Source organism: Ixodes scapularis, unplaced genomic scaffold (assembly GCF_016920785.2).
Source record: "Ixodes scapularis isolate PalLabHiFi unplaced genomic scaffold, ASM1692078v2 PGA_scaffold4__175_contigs__length_147842914, whole genome shotgun sequence".
Taxonomy (NCBI): Eukaryota; Metazoa; Arthropoda; class Arachnida; order Ixodida; family Ixodidae; genus Ixodes; species Ixodes scapularis.
The window spans coordinates 116,380,881-116,401,382 of record NW_024609879.1 but is presented as its reverse complement, the minus strand read 5'-3'; the positions used below and the strand labels follow the sequence as shown (position 1 = coordinate 116,401,382).

General features: G+C 44.9%; 1 protein-coding gene across 1 annotated transcript; it reads right to left on the bottom strand.

Moving 5' to 3' along the window:
- Positions 1–284: 284 nt before the first annotated feature.
- LOC121046187 (neuropeptide-like protein 31) lies at positions 285–5,074 on the bottom strand. Its single transcript, XM_040500152.1, has 2 exons — positions 5,063–5,074; positions 285–554 (listed from the first exon to the last, which is right to left on the bottom strand). Exons 1-2 carry the CDS (start codon positions 5,072–5,074, stop codon positions 285–287), a joined length of 282 nt encoding a protein of 93 aa, XP_040356086.1.
- Between the last annotated feature and the right edge of the window lie 15,428 nt (positions 5,075–20,502).

Below are 20,502 nucleotides of genomic sequence, written 5' to 3'. Positions count from 1 at the left end.
ACAGCTTCCAGTATTCAACATTTCTGTGGCATGTTGAGGGAAAGAAGTAATGATTAAAGTGAACACGGAAACAGCAATTTTTATGCAGCTGTAGAGTGCTTCAACATGTTTACAGGGGTACAATCAGAACAGTATCAAATAAATTTTAAGCAATCACCGTTTACTCTTCTCGATGTAATAGTGAAAAATGACGTTGAGAAGGTCGTAATTCAATACTGCGTTAAATAACTTTATTATACATTAAACAGCGTATAAAATACACAAAGAGCCTAAGGTACATGTCTTCATCCAAAGAAACCACCGTGGCCACCGTAACCACCACCGTATCCACCGTAGCCACCAGCGTAGCCACCGCCATATCCACCATATCCTCCGTATCCCCCGTAGCCGCCGTATCCTCCGTAGCCGCCGTATCCTCCGTGGCCGTAGTGCGCCCTCTGGTTGTCGTAGTGGTGGGTAACGGCGTGGCTGTAGCCTCCGTGACCACCGTAGCCGCCATGTCCGTATCCGGCGTGGGCCACGGCGACGACTACCATCAGGAACAGGCTGCACAGCTACACATAAAATGGGCCCCAGTTCACTCAATTCTGCGCTTATATGGACGCGACAGTAGAAAGCGTCGAACCAAGGGGGAACCGATCAAACGCGCCCAGTCGCTTTGCTTCTATTACCCATTAACGATCTCCGTATCTCGATTCGATGCACTACGGTTGCATCCACGTATCCTCGGCTACTGACACCTTAAGAATAGCAAAAGTGGCTTATAATGTTGGCGCTTCTTGCATCGTGAGTCGTTCCTCGGTTGTTTCACCGGCTAATGTCCTTAATCTCATTGGCTGAGGAGAGATAACCGTTCACTGACACCTTAAACGTGCCTTCTTTCTTTTTTTCTTTTTTGATCAACTGTATACGGAGCGCAAGTTCGTCTGCTCTTTGCCCAGGAGTTGCCGTGACGTCAGAACGCCGAACTTTAATTGGCTTCGATTGGATGGATTGTGGGTAAACCTCAAGGCAGCGAGCATTGAAGTCTACCCCTCTCCTTCCAATCACAGCCAATCAGAGCTCGGCTTTCTGACGTCACCGCAACCCCTACGCAAGAAGCAGACAAAATTGCGCTCCGCATAGACGCTGACAGTTTAAGAAATGCGGAGCTGGGTTCATTATGCTCGTTCTTCCTGCTTTGTGATTGGTTCTGCTGAGTTGTTTTCTCTTCTAATGCCTCAATTTGATTGGCTGCTGAGCGATGATAAAAAATTCCCTGGACTCGACTCGCCCTGTGTTTTTTACGTCGTCGGATACTATAAAATACATCCTGTATTTTAGAGTTGATTGAAAGAACTTAGGAAGTTACTAGACTGGGCGAAACCAGCCGCTTTTAGTTTTGTGCCTTAAATAGCGCAATTGTTCTCGCTTGGGTGTCATCGTTAAGCACTTTACGGTCATCGTTAATCACTTTAAGATTTTAAAAAATGAGAGAGAAAAAAAACGAGAGTTTATATATATATATATATATATATATATATATATGAGAAAAACAGTTTTTGGCGAATGTTCATCGAGGCATAACGTCCACGGACACGGTATGAATTTGAGTTTTAAGCGCATTCGCGAGTCGCTCGAAGAAATACCTAAATTAACGGTAATAAAAGGAAGTATTTAAATCGAAACTTCGGAATGGAACTTACGAGGGACCTCATGGTTAGGAGAAGTTGTTACTTTGAAGAGTGCTGCGAGTGTGACTGGTCCTTTGAGGGATCGGTAGGCTTATATACTGCTGGCTTTTGAAAGGAAACGATCACATGATATGGCGGCGTTCATATAGCTGCCGTGTTAGAAAGGCACTCGCGGCATTTATCTTACGTTTATTTATTTATTTTTTTTTTTTTAGGGTAGAATGTTTAACTACGGCTGACTGCAGAAGTCGTTCCAAGGCAATGCCCAGTGGTCAAGAAACGGTTTAGCGGGATTTCCGGTTTGTGCGACGGTGACGCAAACAAAACCGCTAGGTTCTGCCAGTTTTCTTTTGTTTTTTATCGTACGTTTTTCTGCCCCTGTGTCCATGAGCTAATCTTCAGTATAAAAAAGTAAAATATTGAAAGAAATATAACAAAATAGGCGAAACACACCTGGGTCCTTCATCGCTAACTAGAGGTTGGCGATGAAGTGCATAAAACTATTGGGAAAACACCAGAGGTTGTTTTTGTTTTGTTTTTATTCCACGGTAGTTTGGCTCTAAAATGCGTACAGCGTTCATTATTTTACTAACATCTGCGGCGCACTGTTGCGAAGCCTCGAACCGCGGAGATTGGCTAACCGAGTATAATTTACATAAAGTCAATACTGCACAAAACTTCTACTGTTTTATTAAGACTTAAATTTTTAATACCTCGAGAAATTGCGGAACTTATATTTTGTACGATGTATTAACAAGTAAAAAAGCATCATACTTATAAAACTGTTCAATGCTGAGGCCGTCAACGGCGAATAACAAGCTTTCACTTCTTGTGCACACTGTGAGGTGGTGCAGCAGCCAACATGGTCGTGCTACGGCGATCGCATAGTCTATATTTGTTGTTCCTGACGAAACTTAAGATGCTCGTTGCAATAGAGGTATGTGCGCGTGTGTATTGCAGCCCCAGAAAGCAGCCAAAAACATCTGCACTCCGTTTTACCTCACGTTCGGCCGCAACGGACGCTACGAGCAGTCCCAGCCACTAATCTCTACTATAGGGGGCTGGATGGCGCATTGAGCTGACAGGTATGAAGCCATCGGAAGTAAGCGGCTTGTCCCGGAAGTGAGCGCTTGACAGGTTCTCAACTTTTCTGAGTTCTGGTTCATGCAGCGTTCAGGGCGACGAGTTTTTTCCTGCCATCCCAAGAGAGTCTGCTTGTTGTGGACTAACGGTGCATGCGGACCCGAAAAGTCTCCTGGGAAGTTATTCGATGTGAAGTTTTTGAAATTCTAGTTTATCAAGGTTGCGTATATCCCACGTTCCAACGCCTTATTTTCAGGATTTAACCCACAACGGGAGAAATAAAATCCAATCAAAGACACAAAAACGTTTCGGGGTCTCGTACCGATCATGTAAAATCCAAAATATTTCTTCCTTTATATCAACGTACGTCAGCTGCGAAATCTGAAAGAGGGGTCCTAAACAGATTCTTCTTTCGCTGTGTTTTTAGCAGATCTTTATACGTGTGATGATTTTCGTTAGACTGTATACCGTATCGCACGAAAAGACAATTCGCTTTTTAATTCCTCACAGGTTTTCTTGGGCCTGCCATGTTGTCAATAAATACAAGATGAAAATCGTATTATTTTGCAAAAGATCCGAATTGTTGCAAACGGCATACTTCAGTCATTCTGTGTGTATTAGCCATTTGCAATAGGCATCTCAGGACGTCTATAGGACCGGAAATTGCCGTCGCAAATATTTCAGAAACAACCGATTCTCGGCAAATTTCTGTCGTGGTAAGTGTCAAATTTAGGCTCATATATCTATTCGTTAGAACCTTCTGCGGCCGGATATAAGGTACCGTAAAACGGAGTATAGACATTTCGAGCGGCAGTTTCGTACGAGGCGATTTATTGAACGTGTGCCTGGTTCAACGAGGTAGAGGGGCTTAGAGCGATAAACCGGGGTTCCGGTCTGCACTCGAAAGTGACCCCCATAAGGCGGCTGCCATTGTACGCAAATTTGACCACACGTCACATGACCAAACCAAATACGTGACGTCACAGGAAAGATGGCAGCGCCCATGCAGCGGCTGGCCCCAGCTGGGCCGGAGCTTGTCAGATGCTTTGTTGGTTGTCGTTCGTCTCGGCGAGTTGATTTCAGACGCGGAAGCCGTCATATGAAGCCGGTCGAAAGCGAGTTCAGAGTTCAGCGTGGTGTTTGACGTAGGTATAACGTGAAAATACGGAGGAACGGTGTGCATTTCGCTGGTGACCGACCGGGATATTGCCACGGAAGAGACAATCTGACCTACGTTGCTCGGACCTCGGATTGATTCGGATACCGCTAGGATAAAATTTAAGGCGACGTCTTTGTGCTCTCGTTGACCATGGGAATCTTCGAGGTTTGCAGTGAAGCGTGTGCAATATATTTGGATACACAGTTTAGCTACGGAAATTGCGTGAGTCATGATTGGCGGTGTGCAATCGTGGTGCAGGTTCGATCAAATGACCGAGGGCTCACTTCGGTTGTGCGGCGCACCGGAAGGCTGCCTTCAAGCTGGTAGTTCCTGTGCCATGCTTAGGTGATGCTGTGGTGCTTCCGAAATTGTTCCGGCGAAGACGTGCACTTTCACGGAGCACAGGTGTTGCAGTTGGTATTGATCCCGCTGGTCTGTCGCACGTTTCGTCAACACAAACGTTTGATCCACACTCGTTACGCGAATTGCAAGCTGTCCGGACATTTCATCGAGCGTGTTACGTACCCAGCTCACGCCGCTTTGTGGCAACAGTCTGCAGTGGCTCAATACCAGAAAAGTGGTCCCATATCCATTTCAGTTCAGTTCGTCCACGGCAGTCGCCAAACCCCGAAGGAGAGGATTTATTCAGGCAGAATGCCACTAAAGCAATGCAGCTTCTTCGGTGGTCAGGATAGATTCTCTTCTGCGAGTTTTGTTATGCTGTCACGGATCCTTGTTCCAGTCCTATCTTCTATCAATATTCACTATTCTGGGACACTGCAGGTCATGCTCAGCTGTAATCGTATGTTCTGGTGGAGGTGTTGGGCACCCATGGCCCTTCACTCTGTGTGAACCCGGCGGCTCTTCAGCCGAGTTACTCGATAATGGGACACGGCTGGCGGACTATCCTGCGTCTTATACCCCCGTCGAGCCGTAAGCAAAGTCCTGACTCGAGCCTGGCAGAACAACCGCAAGACGACCAAATACCACAAGGAGTAACCTCGGAAATACACCACGAAGCACCTGAAATCCGAACCAGTTGCTGCTACCAGAAAAAACCACCGGAATTCGGTCTCCTGTCAGAAAATCCGAAGCTGACTAAGCCAACAAAGACAAACCTGTAGCGGCAAACCGTGTCCCCTCCCACCATTGTTTGCATGCCCGTCGCAAATCACACTCTGACGCTTTTTCACGCAAGCTGTATGAAGACGTCAAGGACTGGATTGAACAATATGACAGTGTCGCCCGCCACATTGGGTGGACAGACAACCAGCTCCTGCAGAACCTATACTTCTCGTGGAAGAAACTGCCGGCGCTGGTCTGAGAACCATGGATCCTCCTTAACGTCACGGGAAGTTTGCAAGACCGAGCTGAAGCGCGCATTCGTCAGCCACCATCAACGAGAGAGAGCCGCATTCTTGATTCTGTCCAGGACACTGCCCCAACGAGAGCGCCACCGCACTCGTGGAGGATGTTTTGCGCTTGATCGAGCGCCCACGCCCACCTTGATGCTACAGAAGACAAGAACCTAAGAATCCCATGCCCCTCACGTGAGGGACAACACCTTCGGCAGCCTTGTCCGCAACCCCCAACAACAGTCGAAGTGTTCATAACACCGAGGCTTCCAACATGGAATGTGCACTGCATGCCCGAGCCTGCCACTATGAACAACTTCCTGGCGTCTCGACACTCGAGTTGTCCAGCTACTACTTCGACGCCAGCCTCCCAGGCATCCACGACATCATCCACGACGTTGTCTGGGAGGAGTTCAGAAAGCTACTTCCTGCGATCAGTTGCCCGGCTTTTATTTTGATTGCCGAGATTGTTTCGGAACAAGTTTGACAGGTATTTCAACCGAGACTTCTGTGAGCGAAGCGGCATCTGACAAACCAAGGGCAACTTACGCCACAATGGCACGACGACCGCCACCGGCTGCCCCTTAGTATTCAATGCCAATTCAATGAGACACTCTAACGCCGAAGCATTCCCGACATCGTGTGTAGGTCTGTGCTCAACAAAGTACACCGAGGAAAACGTAGGTGATGCGAATGTGCGACCGAAAACCACTTTGCTACCACTGCATGAAGCCGACCATGTCTACCAAAGCAGCCCGTACCAATGAATTGGTCTGCGAGGGTTCGTGCCAAACGACCCTCGATTACGTCTCGAGGAGCGACCACGGGAGATTAAGGATTATCCTTCGGCGACCTTTGTCCCTGATGTTGAAGGTGTTGAATCGAAGATTCTTAATTCTTGATTACCGCGAAGCTCCTCATGTCCATCACCTCAACAAGAGGTAAGCACGACAAAGCAGGTGAGCGGCGATGCAGTGACAGTGGATTTGGTGTCGGTTGTCGTCCAAGGAAAATACCTAAAAATTTGCTGACATCAATTTTCTGTGTCCACTCCACGAAGCACACAATTTCCAACTTTGAGGGAGAATGCCCCTGAGTGACTTGAAGGAATAGAATGGTTGGTTGCGCTGAAAAGTGAACTGCAAGCATCACCAGACTTGGATAGCAAACAAAAATTGTTGCCAGCTATCAATTCAACGGTACAGCAAAAGGCACAGCCACGTAAGCAATACATGCCCGAGCTTGCTGCATTGATGCCGAAAACTACCAGGAAAATTTTAGGATTAGAAGCCAGCCCTGCAGGTTCAGTGCATCAGACGTCAGTGGCCGCACATGACGTATGATTACAAGACACCATCAGTCGGTCAAAGTTGCCACTCGACCAAACTGAACACCGACGTGCCAGGAGCGTCATCCGACAACAAGGTCCACAGGTACTACGACTGAACGCCTGACACGAGACTGTCGCAGAAAGAACTCGTTATGGAACCATTAACTAAGAATCAATAATTATGTAATCAAGTGGAAATAAACACATTTGATACACTAACCAGATAAACATATTTCCGCTTGCCTTCATGCCTTGAGAGTCTACACACCGAGAATTGTGTCCACTGCACGCTCTGGACCTTACGAGGACACTCGCATCTCTGACCCTTCAATATTAATTAAGGGGTCATACCAGACTGGCAGACTTCTTGCAAGGGGCTGCGCTCGTTCAACCTTTCCTGAACATGTGGTGCATCCGAAAACCAACTCCAGTGATGTGAAAATGTTATTTATTAATTTATTCCTTCCAGGGGCCTTTGTAGGCATTGCAGAGAGGATACTTAAAACTACAAACATGATAATACCATTAAAGCACACTGCTGTAACTTGTTAATTGGAAAAACAAACACACCTCTGAGCATATAGTTTAATAGTATGTGTTGATGCATTGTTATATAGCATGACACTTCCTATATCTTTCTTTCTTTCTTTATTTTCTTTCTTTCCGGATTGACCGGGAGGTGGGCAGAGACTAAAGGCGTGATGCCTGACGAGGTCTCTGTCCCCTTTACAGTTCTAACACAGCAGTGCAGGGTACATAGATTTTTGAACACGAAAATTAGAGAAAAGAACCTATAAAATTCTATACAACTCAGAAACAATAAACAACAGCATCGATCAATTATCCCACGATAATTTTTTTTTTCAGCAAAAAATTATAAAAACAAAATTGGTCAGAAACATGTTTTAACAATTCAAAAGTGAAGTATGGACATGATTTCATAAGTACACAGTACACACATATCAGAACACAATGTCACTGCCCACCAGAAGTGTCTTTAGTCTTTTTTTGAATTGAAGTATATTGCAGTTAAAATCTATTAGATCTTCCGTATTATTCAAGATTTTGGCGACTTGGAAGCATGTCGTTTGTTTTCCGTAATTGGTACGTATTTTTGGAGGTCGTCTGATTCTATGTCTAAGAGTGTGATACGCTGTGTTTTCTGGCGGAATTGCGAAGAGTTTTTTTGTGTGTATTATCTGTAACAATTTAAAATAATAAATTTGATTCACTTTAAGTAGGCCATATTTGTTGAACAGCGGTTCAGTTGGGAGATCTTGAGGCTTACCTTTATAATTTTCAAATAGTCGTAGAATCTTTTTTTGTAAGATGATCAACCTATTATAATTGGTTGCCGATGTCGTGCCCCAGACTAAAATGCAATAACACAGTTTGGAATAAAATAAAGCATAGTATATATTTTTTTTTAGCCACAAAGGTATGAGATTTCTTATTTTATAAATACATTCGATGGCTCGGGATAGCTCAGAGCTCAGTTTATTTATGTGCGTGTTCCAACTTAACTCCCGATTGAACCACACACCAAGAAATTTTTGTTCTGTAACCTCCTCTATAATTTGATTTTCGAAATATATTGCCACCTTAGTGGTGTCGCACCTATTAACGGGAGCGAAAATTATATATTTTGTTTTTTTAACGTTTAGTTGTAATTTATTATTTTGAAGCCACACTGATAGATTGCTTAGATAAATATTTGTCATAAATTCTAAGGCCGATTTAGAGGTTGAAGCAAAAAACGCGTTTGTGTCGTCTGCGTACATGACCAGCTCAGGGGATCCCAGAATATTTGTGATATCATTCACATAAAGAAGAAATAAGAGCGGGCCTAAAATAGACCCTTGCGGAACACCGTACTTTATTTTGAGTGAATTAGAATAATTGTTGTTAATATAAACATACTGCATGCGATTTTGAAGGTAGTCTTTTAATAAAGTCAAAGCGACCCCACGTATGCCGTACCTTTGAAGCTTAATTAGTAATATGTCATGTTGGATCGTATCGAAGGCCTTTCTAAAATCTAGGAATAAGCCTAAGGTGTATAATCTATTTTCAATATTGCTTATAATTTTATCCTTTACTTCTACAAGTGCCTGCTCTGCTGATTTAGATTTTTGAAAGCCATATTGACATTTGTTTAATACATTGTGCCTGGAAAAAAAATTGTCTAATCTAGAATTTATAACCCCTTCAAATATTTTTGAAAAAATTGGCAAAACCGAGATTGGTCTATGATTCTGTAGAAGGTGTTCCCCGCCACCCTTATAGATTGGAGTAACTCTTGCAATTTTTAGTTCGTTAGGAAATATTCCAGTTTCTAGAGTAAGATTGATTATATGTGACAAGATATAAGATATTTGTTGAGAGACATATTTGACAGGCCTTGGCTTGAAGTCGTCTACGCCAGCTGCGGCATTATTTTTAATTTTATTTATAAGCCCTTCTACTTCATATGGCGTAGTTGGAAATAGCATTATCGTGCTTGATAAGGAAGTCATTGCGTCTGTGATACAGCATTGCGAAGCGTCTTCGTGTTCTGGTGGTGAACCAACGTCAACAAAATGCATATTCATTAGATTCGCCATTTGCTGTCCACTCACGTTCCTGCCGTCGATAGTGACACTCTGCGTTACCTGCACACGTTTTTTCCTATTAGTAATTTCGTTCACAGTTTCCCATATCTTTCTTGGGTCATTGTATACCCTTGAAAATATATTTTGATAATATTCGGATTTAGCCTTTTTAAGGTCGGAGTTCAATTTATTTCTTGTTTTTTTTAAATTCGATGAGAAGATTTTGGTGCCTATATTTAATAAAATTATGGTACATCCTATCTTTTGTCTTAATACGCCTGTATAAGTCATTTGTAATCCAAGGTTTTCGTACATGGTTTTGACGATTATTTACTTGAATAAGGGGAAAAGCGACGTCATAACAAAGCTTAAATTTGTTAGAAAAAAGTGCATACGCAAGGTTGGGGTCACGTTCCAAAAGGACGTTCTCCCAGTTTGTTTGCTCGAGCAGGACAAAAAAAATTTCCAGCGATTCTTCATTTATGCGTCGGTAAGGGTAAGTATCGCGTTTCGGTGTATTTTTGCCACGATAGAAAGATGTCAGACAGAAAACTGGCATGTGGTCGCTTATATCTTGTGTAAATATGCCAGATGTGGCCTCCCTAGCGTTGAGATTAGTTATACATATATCTATTGAACTAGAAGTTTCTAAAGTCACTCGAGTGGGCAGTGTCACAGCGTTAGTACATCCCCAAGCAGATAAGAGATTATTCATCTCTATTACGTAACTATTACATTTTAGTAGGTCGATGTTTGTATCACCCATAATTGAAAATGGTTTGGAGGTCGATCCAAGAAAAGATAGTAAGTCTTCCAAAAAAATTAAAAAATCTTCCTTACTACCAGTGGGGGGTCTATAAATGACAGCAACAATAACAGTTTTGGCATCTAAAACAAGGCACTCAACATCAGCTGTGATCACAGAGAAATTTTCAACAACATACCAAAAAATATTTTGTTTTAAATAGATAGCAACACCTCCTCCTCTTTTATTTTCTCTGTCTAAACTGGCACATTTATAATCATTAAAGTAAGGTGGTTCAGCATTTTCGGGAATCCAGGTCTCAGAAAAAAGTAATGCGTCAAAGCGCATGCTCAAAGATTCAAAAAAAAATTCCAGGTCGTCACGTTTGTTATTGATACTCCTGGTGTTAACGTGGATTGCAGAAAAACTACTCTCAAAGTTGCGGAACGTGAGATTAAATGATGAGTCGTCAAAATATCTACATTCTATTGGATATGTTTCATCCATTAAAAATATAAATTGTAGTTGAAATAAGATCTAGGGAATAACCGAGATTACCCCGTCATTTTTTCTACGTCGTCGAGGTCAGCAATTCTGATAGTAGGTGAGGTTTCATTTTTTCGTGCGTATACCCTTCCTCCCGATGACCAAACAAATTTCCATCCTACGACACGTTTTCGAGCGATCGCTGCTCCCAGATTCTGTTTGCTTTGTCGAGTCAGGTGCTCATTCACATACACGGGGGATGCCGCACCAGCAGCACCAAGATCTGAAGTCGTCAGGCGCTTCTTTTTACATTTTTGCAACAGAGAGTTTCTCTTGCTTCGTTCTACAAGACGTACGATAATGTTTTTTTCTGTGGGTTTTTGTGTAGGCACCCTGTGACAGATGTCAATGTCCGCGTCGGTTATAGGCTCGCCTAGAAACTCTGTATGAGTTTCTAGAAACTATGTATGACGCAATAGACCCTTTGCAGAACCTTATCAAGCAACACAACTGTCACCATTTTTTTCGGCGTAAAGCACACGAATGGGCCCCAGTTCACGTCGAAGGCTAATGCAGCATTCGAGTCCAATACGTGCTGAGCCGAATTCACAGGGATGGCGGACATAACATCCTTGTCGAACAAATGCCCAAAGTCTGAAAGCTTGGGGTAATTACAGTAGTAGCTACTGTAATTTGTTTCATCAGAATTTGGCAGACGGCAAAGGCTACGGTGTCGGTGAGTCGATACACACTTTGGAGAGAGGCACATGACAACATATCACCGGAGTGCTCGTCTGCACAGATTTGTCACACACCTTCGCTCCGTCTCTCTGATTGGCTCGAGGGGGCTGTGGCGGTTGGCCTTTTCCAAGTTACGGTGATGCGAAGTATAGACACCCCACACTTTTAAAAATAGTCTATTGAAGAGACCGAAAGGAATGGTAGTCAACATTTTTCAACAAGACTGCTTTCCAGGCAAGGGATGAACACAAATATGAATCATCTTATCCAGGTAATTAGAACAATTAAATAATTGACCGACTAATACAATGCACTCTTGATGGAAAAGAGTATAGCTGCAATAAATCCTACAAAACAGAAAAAATGCGCAGTTAATCTAGGCATGCACCAAAACACTGAAACAGGTGCCTGCAACGATTTATTCTTCCCCATACCCAATAAAACACCATCCTCGTAGCTGAAAATAAGGGTGCACTTCGCACTCACACACACACAAAAAAAAGGAAGAAAAGCGATCGAATGTAGAATCGTGGATTAGCACAAAAGAATCGCAGGAGCTTCCTCGCTAAAAGTTGCTATGGTTGTTCGGTGACGGAGGGCTGAAACAACTTCCCTTAGGCCCTAACGCGACGTATACATTTCGCGTAGATTCTCAGATATTTCAACGTTCAAACAAAGCTAAGAGAATGCGAAAATTTCATGTTAAAAGCAATCAAAGTTCTATCGGTCATATTGTAGTGAGTGCGCAGGCGAGCTGGTGGAAATTAACCATTCTGATGTTAGCCTGAGACTGAGGCAGGAAAAGAGGAAGTTTCAAAGTAGAAGAAAAAGGAACAGTCGAGGATACGTCTCTTTCCTTTTTCTTCTACTTTGAAACTTCCTCTTTTCCTGCCTCAGTCTCAGGCTAACATCAGAATGGTTTCTATCGGTCCTCGGACACATCCCGGAATCCGAGCACCGGTACGGCGATGCAGAGCTGATGCTGTCTCACAGACGTTAATATCCAGATGATCCAGAGCGATCTTGCGCAAAAACGGTATAAAGTCTCATTCCTTCATATTTTCACATTATACACTCTGTGCGACGCGACTGGCGCGCCGCCGCGCGGCCGGTACCGAAGGTAGGCAGTGAGTACCCCAGAGAAAACGAAACCGAAACCACGCCGCGTACGTTGGTACGCATTGAAGTCGGAGTGGTGCGGTTGCGCTGAGTTCACAGCATGAAGTGCTTGCTGCCTGTGCTGCGTCATTAAGTGCTTCAATAGTTATGCGTCGTATCTCGTGGAGACAAAGTTTCACAGTTTTTCACCTCGCCGATGTTTTGTGGAAAAGCGACAACGATGTAGCCGTGCCGTACGACGCGAGAAATTTGGTCTCCCGATCATGTCTGCCACTGTGTCGGCACGGCTGACATGTTCTAGCTACACTTCCGCTTTGCGCACTGCGTTTGTTTTCGTACCAGTAACGCCTACATATGTTAGCGCCGATGGGACGAACTGAAACGCCATCCCACACTCGCGGGTATGCAGTGCCAATTTCGTTGGTGGAATGCCCTCCAAAGAAGTTTCGTCCCCATCGTCCGTGTCGATGATATTTCCGGACAAGTATGGCACGCAATCTGTACTTCATGAAGAAAACTTCAAACGGTAAAAAAAGTGACAAATATAAATCTAAAGAAAACAACAATGAAACTCGGAATCACTGGAGATTCAACGTTTGAGTATGGAAGTTAATGTGGTGTGCTTTCTTTCTTGATCAGCCTCCTTTTGGATGTGGAAACGCTGACACCCCGAGTTCTGTAGACAACAATTTTGTTCTTCTCGGCTTTTGAGCCACCTATTGCAAAGTGGTTCGAACTGGAATTACCGTCCACTGGTCCCTTCCTACCTGTAATGTGTGCACCTCCCACGATGAGTGGTATTATCTGACAGCCTTTGACGGTCAAAGCCAGTTCCCAGTTAGTTACGCCGCCCAAACTAAATTTCCACCTGGTTTCGCTATGCCAACTCTTTTTGTTATAATAAGTGTTGTGCCAAGTGACGGTCATGTCAAAATACCTGTGCGCCGAAAATCAGCACCTCGCACAACAGGTTATTACACAACAGCAGACCGCAAAAGCCCTTGGCGGCCAAACCGTGTTTTGGCCGACAACTTTGTTTTCTCGGCTTTGGAACCACCTTTCGTAAAGTTGTTTCAATTGGAAGTACAGTCCACCCTAGTCCCTTCCTACCTCTAAAGTCTCCACCTCCCCCGACCAGTGATATTCTCTTGACAGCCTTTTCATTGTCAAAACCGGTTCCCATTGAGTTACGCCGCCCAAACCAAATTTTCACCTGGTTTCCCTATGCCACCTTTTTTTTTATAATAAGTGCTGTGTCATGTTACTGTCAAGACCAAGCACCTGTGTGCCCAAATCTGCGCTTTACACAGCCCGCTATAGCACAACATTTTGGGTCGAATAATGGATATCCCGTACAGCTTTGTTTCTTTATTCATTAGAAACCTAACTTTCACACCTGCTGTCTTAAAGAAACTTGGCACTCTTCCTGCACAAACTTAGTGAACATCTCACTCGCCTCCAAATATCATCGTTCCAGCAGTCCTAGGTTTACAGCGACGAGCGAAATAAATTTCCCACCCAGAGCAATCAAGGTGGCGGCCGTCTTGTTTTTCGGAATTCGGCCGCTACTAGAGTAATTACCCCTAATAACGACTCAAACTCAATATATAAGAAGTGGAGAACAGCTAGATGCCCTTCTTAGGTCTACCCCAGTACTCATGCAACGTCACCCTCAACTTATCGGCTCAAAAAGCAAAAGTTTCGCCCGTGCGCGCTTCCGCCGCCACAGCTTGGCATGCGAAAAGGCGCCGCAGGCTGCTGAACGCGCCTCACAGTCGAACGCCAGCTCCTCCGCTAGCGGCGCTGCGCGCGTTTTTCAAAGCGCCCCCTATAGTTCCCGCACGGAGTGTATACCTGCGTCAGCGAGCACGAAGAAGCCCGAAGTCGTCGGAAAGCAGCTGCACATCACGGCTACCGCGCACCGAACAAACTCGCATCCGCCAGCTCTGGGCGCTGCCATCTTACCTGTGACGTCAAGGCTCTTGGGAGGTCACGTGACGAGTGGTCACATTTGCGTAAAATATGGCGGCAACCGGGGGGGTGCCACTTCCGAACTTCCGGTTTATCACTCTAAACCCCTCTACCTCGTTGGCCTGGTTGCATGAATGGATGGATGGATGCCAATTGCTGCTTTATAACGCGCAATTGGATGGATCGTGGCGCAAGCTACCTATAAGGCTAGGTAGCTTGCGCCACCTAGCCTAAAAACCAGAAATATGATTCATCCCCTCGCCCTTTTAAACCAACTTGCTTGCCCTCTGCATTTTTCTATCACCAGGAAGGTTTGAGAGTGTACGTCAGTGTTGCCAGACTGCGCTCGGCTGTGAGATTTTCTGGCCAGTGTGCTGCGGCAGCCTGCGTAGTCGCAACTCCGGACACTTTGGCGGCGAAATTGCTGCCTTTTATTGTTTTTGTGTGTTTTATGGTGAATATGATTTCTCGAGGCCTTTGAAAAACCCTTTCGTTATTTTTGGTAACAAGAACAAACTATTAAAAGCTATTTTTGGTGAGTTCGTGAGTGACGTACGCTCAGCCACGTCACCCTACGAAATTTTTAACTGTCGAAAATATTTGGCCCCACAGGATTGCCGAAACGCGTGGGTATTCCCCGCTCACAACATTAATTTTAACGAGTCTCATCAATCGAACAACATATTATGCATGTCCCAAAGGGGCGCGTTGTTCGAAAGGGGTTTATATTAGAAAGCTCTCAAATAACACAGCACATCCAAGCTACCGTGTCGACGAAAGTCACCTCACGGCGACTGGACGGCATCCGCACTTGTTTTAGGGCACGCTTTCAGGAGTGCTTGATTTTTACATATCACTGAAGCAAAGGAACTGACGTGTTTGTTCTGTCCCCTTTCCTGCCCCGGTCACCTCTTTTTCTGTGAAGACCGGAGTTTATTTTAGCAGAGATAATCAACGAAGAACGTCGAACGGCCCACGTCAAGAACTGTTCGATTTTATTAATTGTTTTCACGATGGCCGAGCAAGTTATCAGCCCTGCTATTCCCTGGTTCTTACTAAGAAATATAACACAAAAGGGTACGCGTTTTGAAAAGGCACATAAAGCAAAAACATTTAAGAAAGACCGGCGAACTCCAAATGCACAACTCAGGTGGAGATTCGCGAACACCCCAGGAGGTTGGCGGAAATGCCTGGCTGATAGAGATCGCCGAAAGCGCAAAATAGCGGCAACCAAAAAAGCTCTTTAAAAAAAAAAAAAAAAAAAAAAAAAAAAAAGATCGTTAGAATTGTTAGTTTTTCTTTTTGTGGAGTGTTCACCCAAGAAATAGAGTGCTAGCCTTCAGATAAAATGATTTACATACTTGAGGGTGTCAAACATTTACGGTCTACTCTGTTCCTGCCATTATTAGCGGCGAGATGTTTTGGCGGCGCCCTCCTATGGTTCCTTCTAAGGTGCCTGCATGTCTGTCTGTCTCAGGGTGAAGACATCCATTGTTGCCCTGAATGTGCCAGCGCGTGACGCCCTCGCGCACTCGGTGCGTGACTTGGGCGGTAAAATGGCGTCTATGCATTAGCCAAAGCTACGAGCTCAAGCTGAATGACACCGGGTTGCGCGCCACTTCAAAGTGCATAAAAAAACGATTGGGCGGGAAAATGGCTGAGATGTCACCACTCAAGCAAAAGCGCGCGCGTGTATGAAGGCACTCTGGTTCCCTCTCGTGGCGTAATTACCTTGCGATAGCAAGTTCGCCGGTGTTTCTAATGAGCACGGTGAAAGCTTGGAATGATTGCGCTTTGAAACCAACACTGCCAACACCGTCAACATTGGAGTTCTTACATTACTCTTATTCCCGTCCATGAAACGACCTTCGCTGACGTCATGGTCAGGTTTCGGCCAATCGTGGAAGACTGGCCACAGCGAAGCTTTTCATCGCGCACGTCGCCAATAGTTATTGCAGCAGGCTCAGTTATTTTTTATCTGGTGCCATGCAAAGATGACCGTTGAGCTCCTGGACTCGCAGAAGTTCCTGCGTGGAATGAAAATATGAGCGGATGAGCTTACCTTGTTTCGATGCCTGCCCAGTCATAACAGAGGGGCGAGCCGTCAGCGTCGCAGGCAGAGATCTGCACTGGTACGGGCCAGACCGCGGGCCACAGGCCGGGCCCGGGGTTCACGGCTACATTCATGAAAGGCCCGGGCCGGATACGGGCCTTGCATTCAACTCGACAAGGTGGGCCAAGCCAACTATTACTTTTTTTTTTAGCGGCATGTTGTTTTGGTAGCGTGTTCGGGGGTTGGGAGAGGAACTACAGTGGGGTATAAACAGATGCTGAAGTATGTGTGTGTGCGTGTATGTTTTTGCACGGATCGGTGTGTGCAGCAAATGCTCTTCTAGAGGACTAGCGGCGAGGCGTTCCGTTTCGCTCCCGGCGGCGTTGCCATCATACAATCGCTTCTCACCACCAAAACGTGCACACACGCGCCTACACAATGCGCACCCTCGCCGGCGTAAACAATTTGTACGCACGAGTTCTTGCATCCCCAATGTGGGTGAAGAGGTTCCACTGAGGGGTACTTTTCCTGAACGATTTCTCGGGTGTGGGAACAAACGGTCCCGGAACTAATGGTCCCGGAACTAATAGTCCCGAAAGAATTGGTCCCGGAACAAATGGTCCCAAGTCCAAGGTAGGACAAAATGGTCCGGTAAGAAGATTGTTTTGAAACTAAGATATACCATGCAATATACTTCATCCGTTATACAATCAGTGATTTCCTGGTTGAATGAAGGATCCCGTCTATATTTTGAAGCCGATTACACCGAAGAAAGTGGTCGGGTATTGAACGTAATTTTATTCAAATTCGTCAACATTTTTGAACGAAAAAGTTTTGAAACGAAGAGGACTACCCCTAGTCATACTGTTGAAGCGGGTACATATCACATGAGCGAATGACGTTTTAGCGAACCGCAAAATTTGGGCGGATCGACGTACGTTTTCGCAAATAACGGGGGCGCGTGTTAACCAGCACAGCGCGGGGAGGGGAGGGGGAGGGGCGCGCTACGCTTACGCCACTTTGCGGCGACAGTCTGCGGCGGCTCATTTAAGAAATGTTAAATGACTCGGCCCACCCGTAACACCGCTTCGCGGTGGCTGACTATTCGCAAAAGTTTCATTCGGTGAAACATGGGCGTTCCCTAAAACGTTTTTCGATCAAGTGAGTGCCTCCCCTTTTGAAGTCATGAAACTCGAATTACTTCCATCTCGCCATGACGCGTGGTGCTGGCACACATAACGAGCGGCGCTCGATGCTTTTATAGATGCATTACGTTTCCATAGCACAAAACATTTTGGAGCTTTCCAGACAAATATGAAAAACAGTCGCGATTGTGCAACCGTCAGCCTCAAAATTCTGAGCTTTTCTTATAAATTAAAAACTGTAAAATGTTTACCGGCGAGTGTTATTGGATTTTATCGAATTTATCCGAAAACGCAGAAGCCACATGGGCGTTATTTATCTGGGACCATTTTTTTCTAGTTTGTACTTTGGAACTTTGGATCATGAGTTCCGGGACTATTTATTCCTGGACCATTTATTCCGGGACCATTTGTTCCGGGTCCATTTGTTCCGTTTCTCCAATTTCTTGCAGACCACCGCAAAAAAACTACTTCTTTTCTTTTTTTATTTTACTGTTGTGCGCAGCGAGAGTGGCCAATTTACGACTTTGTCCTTCTTTTGTCCAAACCCGTCGCGACGTTTCCCTCTCTTTTCAGCTGTGGCACGTGGTTTTGTTTACTACTGCTTGTTATTTTTGTTTTTTTAGTTCTTTCCGCGCGGGTTCGGTAGCAGAAAAAGAAGATCGGGGTAATTTTTCTTAACAAGCTGCCTAGGCCTGCAGTTTGGTCCAACTAATAAAAGCAGCAAAAAAAAAAAAGATGCTTACAGTATTTACTATTGGGTACCGTGATCAAATTATGTGTAACAGTGGCAAACGAGCTGCAATTTGTGAGCTATTCATACTGGGCTAAATTAAAGCGCATCTGATCTATGAAAATTAGCTTCGGGCCGGGCCGGGCCGGCTGTCGGAAATTAATAGCGGGCTGAGGGCAAGTCCGGGCCCAATAGACAACGGGCCGGACTGGGACGGGCTTTTAAATATCGGCCCGTGCAGACCTCTGGTCGCATGCATCGCGGGTGGGGGGTGTCAATGTGCTTCATCATGCGTTCATCCAAGCTCACCGGATAAAGATAAAGAAGTACAGCATGGTTGTTTTTACTCAGGACAATTTTTTTCTTTCTGTACGAATTTAAATTTTTTTCTGGACTTTAATTTGCGCTACGAGAGGTAACCCTGAGACGAGAAATTCTAGGATTGCAATAGAGAAGTTTGTACGGCCATGACTGGTCAACATATGCATGACTATGACAGAGAGGGCAGCGTATCGAAAGAAACTGCTTGAAGCCATTGCATCGCGAAGTACTTCGCGTCTAACCTAAAAATGCAATGCTTGGAGTTTGTAAATATACCAGGTTGGAAGAAGGTTGGAATTGATAAATAAACCAAAGTTCTTTTCTTGATATTCTATTGTTTGTTTGCATGTCAATTAAGTTATATCACAGAATGCATAACGGGATACGGTGGTCTGTGCTACGAATCCCGCACAGAAGCTCACCGGACAAAAGCTCACCCATTTTTTCACAAACCCGGACAAAAGCTCACCAGGAAAAAATTTCATGTTGGGCTTAACACGATTGCGAACAAATTAGGTGCAAGCGTGCGACACTAATGCCACGTTCAATTAAATCTCACAGGCGCATGGTTTGTTAATTAGAGTAGAAACAAGTTTATTTATCGATTGGTTAGATGTGAATGCAGATCCTTACTATAGCTCCAGCAGTCTTGGTAGATCTCGATGTACCTGAAACCCCTCTAAAATATTTTTCAGACGATTCTGCAGGCGCAGAGTGGCTTTTCGCATTCGCTCCTCTGGGGGTTCAACTCTCCGGGCTTGTGTCAATGTTGTAGCAACGTGCGCCCGATTTCTCTGTCGGCATTCAATCAGCCTCCAGACGCTTGAATGGGCGTGACCTACGAGCTTCTGCAACCCGGTATTCCATCCTTCGCAGGTAATGTTCGTCCGGTCTTTACCTTGAAGAGTGGCGTCGTCGTACATATTCTACCGTTCCAGGAGAAACTCCGGTCGTCGTTGGCGCGCAGTCAGGCAAAGGGAAGAATTCGCACTGGGGGCAACCGCATAAGGAGCACAAGCATTACGGAAGGGGCCATTGACATACGTGCAATCAAAGTAGTGCAGCAGGTCGCCGATGTCACTGGTAGACTTTTCCCTCATGTAGGTTAGTCCTTCGGGCACAAGCCGTGATGGAAGGAAGGCCAGCCTATCCAAAATTCCGCACAGTTTTCGAAATTGGTCATCTATATTGTACTTCTCCAAAAGACCCAACTCCTTTTAATTCAAAACATTTTTAAACATTCGCCACTCGATAGTGTGTATATTGCAGATTTGCTTCAATTTCCCTTTCACATCACCCTGAGATAATCCTTGACTTCAAATACCTTTACGAGGAACAATGACGGAAAGAATTTAATTTTCTTAGCCATTCACTTCAGATATTACCTTGAACCCCAAGAAAACCCACGCATTAGTAATGAAGAGACATTGCCTTTATGTATGCGTTTAGCGTGACATAAGCACAATGAAAAAGTGAGGTCATCGAAGGGCGACTTCGCTTCTTCGGTCACTCTTCAGGTTCAAAAAATTTGGTTCACGAAGTTTCTTGGGTGTGGAACAAAGGTGCTCCGGCATACCTTGAGTCGATAAAGCTTGATCTTATCAGCTCCACTCAATTTTGGTGACCTAACTTTTGGCCCCAGATCGTTGCTTCTCTGCCTGTTATTGCTTATCTGTCGACGCCTTTGCATGGGATGGCATGCCAGTTCTCCTAAAAATGGTGCAATGTCCATCGCGTCTGCACTTTATCCGAACCCGTGTTTCGCTTGGGTAACAAAAAAACTGAGGTGAGCTTTTGTTCGGGTCTGTGAAGAAACGGGTGAGCTCCTGTCCGGTGAGTTTTTGTCCGGTGAGCATTTGTCCACTGAGCTTTTGTCCGGTTACCCTCTGCTAGATGTGCCAAAAACTAAACGTTTACAAGATAACGCCCCACCTTTTCAATTAGTACCTACAATTATCACGAAGTTTATAAAAAAAAACAAATGGCGAAATCATTGTGGG